The 15,174-nt window shown below is 40.4% G+C and overlaps 1 protein-coding gene across 23 annotated transcripts in view; it reads left to right on the top strand.

Moving 5' to 3' along the window:
* PTPN5 (protein tyrosine phosphatase non-receptor type 5) overlaps positions 1-6,392 on the top strand; it is an 83,655-nt gene extending 77,263 nt beyond the window's left edge. For all 23 annotated transcript variants that reach the window (XM_035539955.2, XM_035539959.2, XM_035539962.2 and 20 more), the window contains 2 exons: positions 857-970; positions 4,261-6,392. In XM_035539955.2, coding sequence (XP_035395848.1) covers positions 857-970; positions 4,261-4,354 — 208 coding nt within the window. In that variant the 3' untranslated portion in view covers positions 4,355-6,392. The remainder of the gene's footprint in view (positions 1-856; positions 971-4,260) is intronic.
* Positions 6,393-15,174: the final 8,782 nt, after the last annotated feature.

Raw genomic sequence — 15,174 nt, 5'->3', positions numbered from 1 at the left:
TAGGAGTCCATCAGCAGCAGCTATCTGCAGACTCCATTCTTGCTGGTACATTTGTTGCCAGTGTTTTTGTGTTATGACTTTAGCACAATTTAAATGGAAGCAGGATTTCTTACAGTTGTGTCAGGTAATTATTCCTGAGGATGCTCACTTTATTATTTAACGTATAAGAAGGGCTGTCAGCTTTTGCTGCATAGTTTTTTATAAGGTGATAAGAATTCACAGCTTCAGTAGCACTGTGCCTTTGAGAATAAAATCAATTCTGGTCATTAAGCAAGGACTGAATCAGATACAGAGATGTTCAGGAAAGGTGAAGCTTCTTTAATAGTGAATTTGTTGTATCCTACTCTAATTCAGAGAATTAATAGATTGCAGAACTGATAGCAAATGGCACCATACTTATCATATTGTTGTTAGCTAAATTGAATTACTAAAGCAAGGGGGCTTTTTTACTGTACATATGAATGAAAAATAGCTTTCAAAGAAGCTGTAAGGATTAAGAATCTCAAAGCAAAGGTTGCCCTCAAAGCAAGGGTTGATCTCAAAGCAAGTCTAACAAAGAAATACTATTTAACTTCTTAGTTTGACAAATTCAATGGTATATTAGGTAAGACAGTACCTGGTAGTCTGTTTTTTGGCACTGTATGTGAAATAATCATGCTTTTGATGTGAGCGGCTCACACTGAATCGTGTTGTCCCATTGAAGCCATTCATATTCAGAAGCACCCACCTGGCAGAGGTTGGAGGGAGGAAAGGAATAATGGGGTTTGACTGCTGGTTTTCCTGTTAAATGAGTGCCATTAAGTTCCAAAGCCCTTCTAACTTGTTCACTGCTTCTCTCTCCTTTTCCCTTCCTTAGTGCAGGCATCGGGAGGACAGGCTGCTTTATTGCAACTAGTGTCTGTTGTAAACAGCTGAAGAGTGAGGGCATAGTTGACATATTGCGAACAGCCTGCCAGTTACGGTTAGACAGGTAAGAAAACCTGTTTATTTTCCAGAAAAAAATGAAAAGAAAAAGAAAATTGGTAACCTTTCCCTTTACTTAAGGAGGAGAAAACGGGAAGAGGGAGAACATTCCTGGAACGAAGTTGTCCTGTTCTAAGCAGTTCTGTCTTGCCTGTTTTATGAGAGCAGTAAATTTTAACAAACATCCCTAGCTAGGTTCATAGCTGGCATCCAAATCTGTGCAGCTGTGCAGGCTTGGAATGACCTTTCACCAGCAGAGGAGTTGGCCCCATGTTCATACAGAAGCAAAGGCTCAAAGTTGCACTTGTTTCAGAACTGTAGGTCAGCACTTTGCTCCCAGGAGTAGAGAAAATTGGCCTCGTACTTGGAGCTGTGAGCACTGCTGGGAGGGCACTGCTGCTTTGGACTTTGTGGGGAGGGGGAGAGCATGCACAGGCTGAAGTGTTTGCAGACATATGAAAGGAGCTGTGAAAATCTCCAGAAATTCAATGGTTTCCAGTTAAGCATTTCTTAACACACCACCTTGAGTTTGATTATGAAGTAAACAGACTTGAATTTTGCACCAGAGATGTTATTTTTCCTCTCCCACTGGTTTCAAGTGCCATCAAAACATGTCTCAGTGCTCTCTCTAATGATAATGATAAATGTAGTCGGGGAAGAGATGTCACGAAAAACATACCAAAGATTTTTCTGAGGAAAAAAAGAACCTCAACCCCACGCTGAACTTTATTTCAGAGGAGAAATTATGCTCAGTGGGAGGCAGAAAATGAAATGCTTGCTGCCCTGCTGAGGCTCTGATAGACAGGGACCTGCAGGAGCTTGGAGATTTGGCTATTTCAACGGATTTCAGGCCAAACAAGGAAAGGCTTCTTGAGGAAAAAGAAAACCAAAATATGAATAATGAGTGGTGATTATCCATGGCCCAGTGAAGTATCTGGCTGTATCTGATATATCTTGTGTCCATGACTAGTATTACATGGGAAAATAGCCACACGAATGATGGTCAAAGACACCTGTTTACAAACATACTTGGCACAGAAAGCAGATTAAAAACACTTGCTTTGCTGGGAGAGGGCAACTGACAGTCGTTTGTAGAGGCAGGAGAGGGGAGGTCGTGCTTAAAGGATGCCACAGAGCAAAAGCAAGCCTGCAGGGGCCGCTGTTGCTGCCGTGTACCTCTTGTTAGTGGGGTGGGATGTGAAAAAGCCATTTAGTCTCATGGGAGGAAATACTCAAGACAGAAAGCAGTCAAATCACCACCTTGCTATAGGAAAGCATGGTTTCTTCAAGGAGTGAAAAATCCCTTCATTCCTTCACAGATTACCTTTGCAAAAAAACTGTGCGTTGGGCTTTGCACTGCTGGCCAACAGTTGGTCCTAACATAACGCGGTATGACTAAGGAAAGGAAGTGATCATTCCTGCATCCTTCCTGCAGCGCTGAGACACATTTGCTGTCCTTCCCCAGAATGCAACTCAAATTTGAAAGGTTCCTGTGGCAAGCAGGGGTGAAAGAGTAATATCTCTGTTCTGTGCTGAAGCCTGGACTGCAAGCACATGCTGTGGTATGCATGCGTGGGAAGGGGAGGAAGCTACTGCAAAACAGGGAACGAGATAAAATGGAAAATCACTTCCTGTGGTCTGAAACTTGATGGCCACCCTAGCGCTTCTGTTGCTACAACTTCAGGGTCCAACCTTGCTGTTAATGGGATTGCATGGGGAGTAGTTGCCAGATATGACTAAAATTCCTTGTGTGTCATGGACTGACACAAATATATTTCAGTGCTGTGTGTGGCACAGAAGGACGCTAACCATGAGCCTGTGTTAAATAGAGCAGATGGAGAAGAGATGCTCAGCTGGGAAATAGTTTCTTTAAAAACATGCTGTGTGTTTCCCACCCTTTGCTCATTGATGAGAGGTTGAAGCATGGTTCCTGCTCATTGTTAAGAGTGTGTTTCAAGCATTCTGTTAGCAAAGTAACTGCAAGAGGCTGAAGAAAGAGGTTGTCTTGAACCTTCATCTACCTTCTGGTAGCATGACTGTGTGATCCACAATTGTTAAGCTGGGCCCCAGAGAAGAGGGCAGTCGCTGAGGGTGGTGCTACCAGTCTGCTGCCCATTTGGCTCAGAGGAAGCAACTTTCCATTAATTTCCTCTGATTTCTGACGGAAGGCATCACATGTTCTCTTTCTCAAGCTGACTCAAGTCTGGTTGGCGCTGGCCACCCCCAGGCTCCCACGTTCCTCAATGCTACTTGTTGTTTCAGACTCCTTTTGGCACTGCATTCCCTGGATCCGTACACCAGCACTAGTGCTGGGACAATTCTGCGTAAACCTATGAATTTGAGCTACAGGTTTTAATTATTTTCATAATCAATTATGAAGAGATCGTATCACTGTTATGAGGTACTCTTAGCAAAATTTAAGGTGTTTTTCTTTTTCATTCATTTTTGTCTCCCACTGTAGTATTTGTGTTCATTAATGTGGTACTTGCAGAAATACACAGGTTAATGATGCACAGAGAAGCAAATTGTGTTTCTGCTCCTGCTTGCATTTCCTTTCAGATTTCCAGGTTTGAAGAGAACAGTAAAAGCTGAACCAAAACACATTTCTGCTCTTGGAGTCTCTTACTAGTCAAGGTGTGCATGGCAGTCAATTGAGTTACTAGTTAGAGTTGTCCTTTGCAAAAATTACAGTGTCTGTTCCAAAATCCTGCTCTCAATCATCTGGTTTGCTGGTGATCTTATCCCCCCAAAAAAAAACCAACAGTCTGGGATGGCACAAAGACATTGCAGACTGGGAAAGTAGGGTGCTGCATCAATTCTCTGGGCTAGCCTGGCTCTCTGTAGTCCTGAATTTGTTCCTGAATTCAGTCCCTAGTGCAACTGTGAAGTCTTACAGGAGCTACTTCACCTCTTTATATTCCCCCAGCTCATATCTGTAGGTGTAGAGCTTTGAGGTATGGGTTTCTTTTTGCCACGTTTAAAATGGTGCTTAGAATACAGGTGCTACAGCCATATATATGCAAATGAAGATGGCGTTGTCTTACTGGATTCAGGCCTCTGCTGTTCCTGTTCTGACTTGTTTCTGTTCCTTGGTTAGCAGAAACTTTCAGAACAGAGCTCGAGGTTGGACTGCAAGCTGGTTACAATCAATGGGTGCTTTCTCACTCCTTTCATGAAATTTTAGAATAGATTTTTTGTGTGTAACACCAGCTTCATGCTAGCTGTGCCATTTCCTAGTATGTTATTTGCATGTAATAAGGCTACTGTTTCCCTCCCCTTTTTTTCTTTCCTTTTCAGGGGAGGAATGATCCAGACTTGTGAACAGTATCAATTTGTCCATCATGTCATGAGCTTGTACGGAAAACAGCTTTCTAGAGCAGCAGAAGAATAAGTGTTCATGATATTCCTAAAGGCTAAAACCAAGAGAACTTTTGACTGCATTCAGATATATTTCAGATCTGATAAGAGATGCATGGTAACCTGGCTGTCTTAGCTGGAGAGAAAGATATATTATTTTACTTTGATATTGCTTTTATGCTCTTGTTTGCATTGACATTTAAGAGCTGAGGTATGCCTTGTCTTAAACATATGTGACAGGACATAATCTTCACCAAAAAAGGCTTATTTATACTGTAAATAAGGATAGTAGCTTCATTTGTTACAAAATCAAAAAGAAAAAAAATCAGTCTTCAGTTTGCTATTTTTAAAAGATAATTGCTATTCTATCCAAATACAGTGTGAAACTTTTTGAATTGTCATGCTGAAATGTGCCATATGTTGACTAAGCTTGAAAGTAACTTTTTGCCTCTTTCTGATTGTTTTTACATATAAAATTACCAAATACTGTGTATATCGTAAACCTTCTGAGCCTCTGCATTGAAAGATTCAAGTAGATTCATGTTGAAATGTTTCACACGCCATGTTTGCTTGTTTTTTGTTGTTGTTGTTGTTGTTTTTTTTTAAAGCAGTCCCCCACCAGTGTTATCAGAACTAAAGGGAAAAAAATGATTTCATTGATGTGAGTGAAATTCTTGCCTCCAGTTCCTACCAGCAACATACCTTGGTATCCTTACAGCTGGGTGAATCTAAGGTTGATAGGGGAGAAGTTAATCTGAATTCTTCATATTTTACCTTTCCTTTGTCAATATTTTGGCATCTCACCATGTAGCCAGATTTGACTTTTGCAAGTATTTTCTCTTTTTGCATAGTGAAATCATAATCCCAATACAACTTCCCCATAAATTTGAGGAATTTGAGGTGAGGAATTATTATTCTTTTAATTCAGTTCATCTTTATTGAAAAATGAATAACAGAAACACTTGTGTTCTGAATTTAAACCTGTTTCAATGCTTTGAGAGTAACTGGGTGGCCAGTGCTCATTAAAACTAGTATGACTAGAAATGAAAATCTTATAGGCAGCTTCAAAAAAAAAAAAAAAAAAGCCTAAATCTGTTGGCTGCTCTTTGATACGTTTACCCTCAAACCCAATTGAGACAATTGTTAGCCCATTATAATCACTAGTCCAGGCAACAGCATTTCCTTTAAAATAATAGACTACTGACAGACTGCCCATGCTTTTGTTTTTAGCCCTTAGTCTGGCTATGCAGGCTTAAGTTTGTGTTTAATGCTTAGAGGTAAGCACGTTTCAGTTCTCTGATGAGCAGAGAAAAAAGGAGGTACGTAGGACCCTTTATATGAAAGATGAGTGTTTTGTGAATAGAAGCTGTAATCATCTATTACAAACAATTTGCTTCTCTATTTGTGACAATAACCAAAACCCACAGGTTTTGTTAGTGCAGGAGATTCTCTGAATTTACTACACCTCTTTATCAGGAGAAGGGAAAGCAGCTCTCAGAACAGTAAGGGCTGATCCTGCTCTCACTGAGGTTTTGCCATTGACATCAGCAGGTGCAGGGTAGGGCCAGAAATGTTATGCCTACAACTTCATCACTGTGCGGAAAGCTTCCCAGTATTTCAGTACACATCCTTAATGTTTATTCTGTATCCATGAACCTGTAAAAAATCCTGTCAGCAGGGTTTGCATGAATGTGTGGCAAAATGTGTTATCTTTAAACCACTTGATTTTATTGCTGTATTTAAAATATTTCCTTCAGTGAGAAGCTAGCAGGAAGAACTGGCATTCTTTTTAAAAATACTGGCGGTAGTCATTAAATAGAGCAATAAACTTAAGCTTTTGAGCATAACATGACTGTTAGTTTTATGTAAACCTTGCTAGCTATGTTCTTCCCATTGCTACTGATCCTTTCAAAAGGGTAATGCTATTTTGTCTGAGCACTCCTTAGAAATAACAAAAGCACCACTGATGTTCTGAATAGCATTGTAAGTGGAATTCCCTATAAATAATGTTTTCAGCTGTTCAGTGCCCTTCAGTGTCAAAATTGACTCAGTGAATAAAATGACTTGTTCTGTCATCAGCTTGCTGTGTATCTAATAAAGAATATTTGTTGATGATGGGTAGGATTGTGCGTGTAGGAGAGAAGTTGACTGTATAAGCTGCCTTCTGTACAAGGAAACTTTCTAGAGGAGAATTGCTTTATGGCAAACACGGTACGAAGGGCTCTAGCATACTGACGAGGTCCGTATGCATATCTTCAGCAGGCATTAGTTAGCAGTGTGGTTTGTTGACTTGGATGGAAACAAACAATTTTTACTGGTGAATGAAATCTAACCTGCTGTCTGCTCCTGTTCTGCATATATGGAGTGTCCTGAGAGTGTGGTCATGGGTAAAGTCTGGCTGTTTTGCATCAATTCACTAGTACGAAGCAAGTGTCAGCCTACTTCCCCTCTCTGGTTATGAGGACTGCCCTGCTGCCATCTCACGCCAGGCAAGAGCATGCTGCTTAGTCAAGATCAAAATATTCAAATGCCTCTTGAAGTGTTATTTTGTCTAACAGTCAGAGCTAATCCTCCTATTTATACTTCAGCCTTACCATAATTAACATTTTTCTTTAAAAAAAAAAAAAAGGGGTGGTGTGTGTGTCTGAAGGACCTTGTATCAGCTGCTCTGGTTCTGATGGCAGAGGTAGTCTTAAGTGTTTAGGATTAGCAGAAAGGGTCTCTGACCATGCGGAAGCACTTGAGGTGAGTGGAGCTGCTGTTTCTGCTACTCAGAAGGTTTGAAACTGAGCTGACAATAGGGACTAAGCTAAACTGTGCATCTCACTAGGCTTCTCTTTTTACTAGGCAGTCTTAAGAAAAAAATCTAGCACACTTTATCCTCCCTCTCCAGCTCACTACCCAAGCCTATTTGTACCTGAAACTGCAGTATTAACACCTACGAACAACACAGTTGTTCCTCAAAGGGCTGAATTCCTCTCCTTGGATATGTTAGCATGTAATAACCTGAGATAATTTCATTTAGAACCAGCTGTAATGTCTTCCCTGTCAGTTTCATAAACTTTTTCACACTTAGTGTGAAAAGACTAAGGCAGAGCCTAGATCAATTCCTTGTTTGTTCATCGGTCATTGGCCATCATGCTTATGCAGTTATTGTTTGTTTCTCTTGTGGTAACAGAGTAATGACACTTTCTGTCCTTTTGTAGGTCTTCTGAGATCTGCAGACACACAGGATTATGTAAAAACAAAGACTAACATAGCATGAGAGAGCATGAGCTGTCCCCAGGTAAAGCATGACTGACTCTCTCAAGGGTCATGATAAAAGTTAGTTTGGTCAAATTACTCTGAAACATCAGCTATCTACTATGTACAATAGTGTCACACTTGCACAACTTTCAAAAGCTGCTAACAATTTTGGATGTTTCCTCAGTAATTACACTACTTAGGAAAATCTTATTCTTAATCTATGAGTTTGCAGTAACAAAAGGACTCGAGACTAAAAAGATCATGAAACAGAATCTTGGTTCCCGTCGTTTCCCTGCTGTCTCTGCAGTGGAGGAACTGTGCAGATTGCACACTAAGGTGGTCTTAAAGTGTTTGTCAATCACTTGGTGAGTTGGTAAGTTTTAGAAGTGGATCTGAAGTATGACTTCAATTTGTTCTTTCCCTGGAAATCATTTTAAAGGGAAAAGGTAATTTTACAAATTGTTAATCGTAAATGTCTCTTTCTAATTTTGACATAAAGCATGCTTTGTGCATCTGCTAAGGAGGGAAAAAAATGTTTTCTGAGATACATTGGGGATAACCTTATTTCTTCTGCTGAGGCAGTAGACTTGTATTGGCTGGTGTCTGTGAGAGTGACAATTAACATAAGATAACATAGGGCAGCTCGGGACTCCTGCAGGAAAAAATGACTCCATTCAAAAGCACAAAAGGAATATATGAATGAAAGCAGCATTTGCAGCGCTGTTCATAAGGAACAAACATTCAAAGAACTGCATGCTCTAGAAAACTGATACCTAAAAGTAAATTTCACATATTCACAAAGAGGTGAATTCCTTCTATTGGAGGCAAGGAAAGAGAAGAGTCCACTCTCCTCTGAGTACTGATACAGGTCAGACTCCAGCACCTGAATACAGCAGAAGCCACATTCTCATGGCGTAGCATGAACTTTCATAGAAGGGAGTACAATTAACTTCAATACAGAAGATCTTCACAGGCTTTGTGCTCCATGTAATTCCAAGTAGGGCAGCAGGCAAGATTTATTCAGTTGATAGCAAAGCTGAACACAGAGGCTAAACAATTTACTCAGAATTAAGTCTTATTGGCACCACAGCTGGCAATATGGTTCAGAGCATCTAAGAGGATAAAGTTGGCAAAGGACTCACATATTGTAATTCCCGGCCCTCACTTCTCTTTCTTCACTGGACCACCGCTCCTCAAATTCCATGTTTCATATTTCTTGTTTCTCTCTTATCTGCTTGTTGCTCCTTAGGCTTAAAATACAGTAAAAATAATAATAAAAATAGTAATTATTTTTATTAGTAAAATATATTACTAAAATATAGTAATTATTTTTATTAGTAAAAATAAATAACTCACTGTGTTGCACTAGTTTTAATCCAAAATGCTGATAGCTAGTGTCTTCCAGGGACCATCTCTTGCCTTGGAGAGAGCCTGTGTTGCCAGACACCCTTCAGTGGGCCTCAGAGGACCTCTTCTGCCTACCTTTTGATCTCAATACATCTCAGAATTTTGGGGACAAAAATATCTGCAGTACCATGCATCTTTAGACTAAAGACATTTCTCCTTTGGGAAATGGTAATGTTTGCCTGAGTCAAATTTTTGTTATGTATGACCTTAACTCCTCTAGTCCCATAAGCAGCTACAACGTGTCTGCTTTTCTCTGCAAAGGCAATGCTTCTCTCCAGGGATCAGAGGGAAAAAATCTGCATAGATCCTTTTGGTCTAATCTTTCTCCGTTGCATGCTTATTTTATCTTGTTTGCCTCTGAAGTGGACATAAGGAAAATTGTCAGGATTTAAGTCAAAACTAATAAGGTACCACAGAACAATAGAAACCTCCTCTCTTAACAGATAGCTTTGACTCCTTTTGTCTCGGAAGAAGGAAAAATGGGTGTGATTGGTTTTTACTACATCCACTGTCATCATCTTGGTCCTTAGGCTTGTGTGAGGAATAATGAAGAGCAGACACACAGCCATCACAAAGGTCAGGGTAATAACTCTTCATTAGAGAATCCTTCACTCCCTTCTTCAAGCCTACACCTGACAGTGTGGCCAGACTTAACGATCCAAAGTGAAAGATCTTCTCATTCATATACATTAGCTTTCTCCTACAGCACTGTGCACGCATGTGTATGCATATGCACATGCCCACTCAGTGTGCTGCAGTAGCTGGCATAAGAACAGAAGGATGAGGGAGGACTCGTGAGCACTGCGAAATGAGCATGGAAACGGACTGCCTGGTTTTTAAGTCTGTTTGGAATAGTGGGTGGAATTGGATTGGGTTGGCAGTGTTTTGTTTTTTGTTGGGGAAAATGTGACTCTCAGCCCAGATACCAGGTTTCTCTGTACCTAATTTGGGCCCTTGTTTCTCAATTAGAACGTTGAAGGGGTAAATGCAAGTCAGTTCCTTGACAGATTTATTAGACAAGCAATAAGTAATACCTGATCCACTTTACGGCATGACCAATCCTATTTCCACACTCTTCTGATTTGATGAATGTATCTGTGTTAATAACACTAACTTCAAGAGAAGGAAGCACAGAGCCTCTGTCATGCTGGAATCCCCCTTTAGCCTGTGAACTACAGCATGCAGTTATTTTTGGTGTCTATATACAATATTTTTAGCTCACTGAAAAAGCTGACAATGTTTTAGCCTCTGCGCTATTTTTTATTGATTTCTGTTAATTTTCTTTTTGCCTTCCCCTTTCTTTCCTAGACAGGTAGAAGTCATCTGAAATCATCAGTAAAAGTGGTATATTTCCTGGAGAATTGCCATTGCTTTGTGTGGCGTTTACCCTTAGAATTACTTCTGTCAGCCTCTGGAAGTTGGCTAGCAAACATCCTTTGGTGTTTCAAGTTCCTGTGTGTTGCAAAATGTAAGTGGAAGGTGCCTTCTGCACTAGACTACCTTCTCATTTGGATTTAGCATAAATACACAATAGATAACTGTAGTCTGTTCTAAGCAGAAATCAAATGCAGCTACTGAAGAGAAGCAGTTTATTGCCACTAGTTCACCCTCATTTACAAACAAGATATGTAGTTTGTGTCCTTCAGAATGGATAGACCTGTATCCATGTAAAGAGGCCTCTTGTACTTGCAGTATTTCAGCACTGCTGCTGTTAACACTAGTAATGTAAAAGAGAGATAAATACACAGGCTGTGACCTGTAATTCATTCTCTTGAGAACTACCCTAGTGTTTGGGAATGAAGTCCTTCTCCGCACAAAGAAGGGTGACAATCTCAGACTTATTACATGGTGAGCAAGAACTGTTCAAAGAATATCCTCTGTAATCTAAAGTTATGAACTGGTTTTCCAAAGAGCCCAGTCCGTGTCTGATTGTCTGAACAAACTGGTTGGACTCAGAAATGGTGGATACTGCTGCCTGTAGAACTTAAAAATAAACAAAGCCAAAGGCTGCACATTTCACTAGGTTGTGAAACAAGCATTGAGGACTGACTTAACTGCCAAAGCAGAATCTGTTGAATGCTGTAATGTTTGAAACCTGACCCTACATGTTTTCTTTTTAACATGAAAAACAAGGGTGGTAAATTGTTTAATAGTCTGCCTTTGATCAAAGTTCTAAAATGGTATTATAAATGATTATAAGAAAACGTGGGATTGGGGAGGTAATGTTTATTTTTAAATAAAGAAGGCATACCTTTAACTTACTGAAGATATGCTCCTTTTAGCCTCATACTTGAAGTTTCATTGTCCTGTTATTCTGAAAATGAGAAGCTGCTGAAGTCAGTGTAACGGATGCAACAGCATAGCCTGTAAGAGGCCACTAAGTATTTAGTTTGAATGGATCAAAAGCCGTATTTGTCCAGTGTGGAGGGACCCAGGCACCTTCCGAAGACTGGAACAACCTACAGGACTTCACATAAGCCAAGGGACACAGAAGGGTCAGTAATGGTCTGAAATCTCCATTCTTTTGGTAGGTATGATCAGGACATTAGCAGCTGGAAAAAAAAAAAAGAAAAAAAAAGGTAAAATATATGGTAGCAGATATGTCTGTCAGGAATGTCCTAGTACTCTGTATTTTGTGGCTGTAGGCATGCAAAGTGGAAAATGGTTGTGCGAGGTCAATAGCTTTAGTTTCATGTCTGTGTTGCTTTTTTCTTTGCTTTCCATGAAAGGAACCATATGAAATACCACTCTGAAGTATCACTCCTTGAGACACTTAAAAACAAGGGTAAAAGAGCTGTGCAAAGTATGGTATAGGGAAAGCTCAGTTACTTACAAACTTGTCCAACTCTTTTCTGTAACAGAATCTAAAATGAACATTCACTCGCACCAAGTCTTTGTTTTGTATAGTGCAATGGTACCACCTAGTCGTTTCTCAAGATGTGGTTTGCCTTGCAAATGGATGCTGATTCTGTTAGTAGAAGCCATACAGTGGAATAGCAATGCTGTATGGTGATGGGTGAAGTTAATGTCTCTGCAGAGTACCCATCAGTTGATTCATGGTACACCTGTGTTCTTAAGCGTAGAGGGTTGTCTGTGTTACCACTTTTTTTTTTTTCTTGTCCACAGTCAAGACATGGGCTAGTTGAGTCAAGGTGATGGGCAGTAACAGAAAATGACATATCCTTCAAGTGCAACTTTTTGGTCTCTGGAAGTCAGTCTTATAAAGAAACAAGGAATCTTGTAACCTCACAAGTCTTCCAAAAGCTCGCTCTTTCTTACTAAATTTACTGTTAAGGGCAATTTTTCTAACAGAGCACTTGCTGGCTAGGAAGTAGCCAGAGTGAACAATAACAAAAGGTAATAGCCCAGCATTTCAGAAAAAAAAAATGTTTCTTACCAGTCATTTGTACTCCACAGCTGCCATAAGCTGCTGGATCTTAACCTGTACCATTTTCATGTTCAGAAAATCTGTGGTCAAGGCTGAAAAACTTTGATCAGGTAAAGGAAATACAAGTAAATGAAATTCCATTTTAAGGTGAAAGAGGGAACTGTTAGAATGGTGGGTTGGTTTTTAAACCAAGTCACGGTGAGTGTGCAGTGGATTGTGTGGTGGAGCAGGTAAGTAAAGCAGCATGCTAGGTGCCTTCTCACTTTAGCATTTGATGCTATTGGGTATGGAGTTGCTCCATAGAGACTGAGGGCAAAATACACTCCTTACAAGGGCATTTGGGATTATAGAATAACATCTCTTATCTCTTCCAAGCCAGCCCCATTCATTGCTGTTGCTCACGCTGCTGACCGTTGGTATGCAGGAAAAGAAAGGGTGAGAACAGAACAGTGAAAGTGAGGGTGGTAAGAAGAAGAAAAAACCCTTTGGGCAGAGCAGGCAAGAGAAAGAGATAGCTCTTTTTCCTAGATTCTTGGTTTCTAGAAAAGGCTTCAAAAATCATGTTGCTGTGAGAAAAATTCTGAGCAGGAGAAGAATGACAAAACAGTGTCTAGAGACGCATGATATCCCTTTATTTTTTTAGAGGATATATGGAGATACGTAGGCTAGGACAGAGACTCTTCACTCGTCTTCTGTACATAAGGAATTGGAGAACATTAATTTCTCATACAGGCCAGCTGGAGACAAAGGCCAGCTCAGCAAGGAGACTGGAGTATTTATGTTCTGAGAAGGAAAAAGATCTGTTTGGGTGACCGCCCAAAACAGAGCACTCTCGGTATAGCTGTAATTTCTGCTGGCAACAAAGCAAAGTCTGAAGGTCACATGGTTTTACCATTGTCTGCCCTGTGGACTGTATCTTCTAGTTTGCAGTGCATTATTACAGCCTCTATCAGAATAGAAGCCTGTGCCCCTAACTTTGGAAAGGGTTGTGTTTTGTGTTGATCTCCTTCTGCCCCATGATCCAGCAAGGACACAGCTGTGTCAAAGATTACCATTTCTTACTTTATCTGCCTTATCAAGGAACACTTTTTAAAACTAGGGACCTGCCATTTCTAGATGACTAATGCTCATCCTTTATGGATGAGAAGTGAATAGTCCCTTTTCCCCAAACTGCCTTCCATACTGACACTAGTCTTGGCATAGCTGTAGGCAGCAGAATCCCACTGGAAACAGGTTATATGCTGACAAGTTTCTCCAGTAGCATAGACACATGACTTACCAAATGATGCATGCCAAACTGACAAAAAGTGGGCTGCATCTTCTCTGTGGGGTTTGCTGAGAGGGAAGCGAGCCTTTTTGTTATTCTCAAAGGCCAGCTCATGGCACTACATGTATTGCCTCTGCTGAACCATCAGCTGTGGGCTTTGATTAGAAACATTTTGTCTTGCTTTATTTTGGCTTAAAGAAACCTCCTTTCTGGTTGTGTCTTGGTATTGCAGTGAGAGCAGCGACTCAGTTCCCAGCCACATTCACCAAGAGTGAGGTGTGCACAAGCCCTCTTAGCTTTCATATATTCCAGTGTGATAAACTTGAGACAGCTGTGGAAGTCCTTAATGAGGAAAAAGCGCAATGAAATTATCTAAATAAATAAGGTAAATCCATTCTGATAGTAGCATTTGTGTTGATTTTCCTGGTGTAAAATGGAGACCTTTTGCTATTACCACAGAAAAATGTACTAGCTCCAGTAAGGCATTTGCATGGAGCTGTTAGAAATGAGTATTCAGGGTCAGCTCCTTATTGGTCAGTCTGGCTGGAAAAAAGTTACTGTTTTACCTAAACTGAGGAAATACTTCTCAAAAAAATACTAAATGGGTTCATTCTGGTTGAAAAATGCTGCACCTCTTCGGAGCCTTCTAAAATTAACAGTTTAAAATGTTGCCTATTTCAGTATGTAGATCCATTAAGTGATAAAAACAGCCTTCTAGGTTATTCTACAAGGTTTTTTTCCACCTCTGTTATCCTGATGCACAGTGGCTCGCCAACGCAAATTGCTAGATAGCAGTTAGTTTGACAGGAGAGCCACACTTACCCCTACATACATCAGGCAAGTGTATTTCTTAATGCTCCCTTCCAGAGTTTGCATCCCTCAGAACCCTGTCGCCATAACAGCAGAACTGTAACAGCAGAAGATGTGCACGTGCAAACTGAGATTGAGGCACACTGCTCCGTTGAAGTCTTCAGCTCGCAAACACAATACGTCTCTCAAACCACCAGAATTGTTGAAGGCAAGTAGCATTTGTGACCTGGGCATCTAAAACTGTCTTTTTGAGTAACTAAAGCAACAATGGGACCAAAAGAAATGTTGCCTTTCTGTGTAAAACTTGTACTGAATGACGTAGGGGTTGAGTATTTGTCTTAAGCTATATGTATTTGTCTAAACGTAGGGCATAAGTAGGGCTTAGTACAACTTGACAGAAGGAAGTAAGTCCTAACGGGCCTTTTGTTACATCCAGTTGTTATTACCATTCTTGAATGATGTCTAACACCGGAGAATCAAAGCACCTTGCAGCACCCCTATGCAAACTAGGCAGCCTATTTTTTTCCCTTATGTAGATGATATAATGTCACTGTTTCTAGAGACTTGTGTTGGACCAGTCAAAATCAGTGGGAAAGATGCAGTTCATTTTAAGTTCTGGAAAGCAGTCCTTACTGCTTCAGATTTAGCAGTTCCTGTTTATGCAAAACTCATGATCGAATGATTTGATTGGGGCTGGAAGAATGTGGCCCTTAATGACCAAGTAAATAAGCCTTCC

Source organism: Cygnus atratus, chromosome 5 (assembly GCF_013377495.2).
Source record: "Cygnus atratus isolate AKBS03 ecotype Queensland, Australia chromosome 5, CAtr_DNAZoo_HiC_assembly, whole genome shotgun sequence".
In the NCBI taxonomy this organism is placed as follows: Eukaryota; Metazoa; Chordata; class Aves; order Anseriformes; family Anatidae; genus Cygnus; species Cygnus atratus.
The sequence above is the reverse complement of the archived record's forward strand: the minus strand, read 5'-3'. Positions and strand labels throughout refer to the sequence as shown.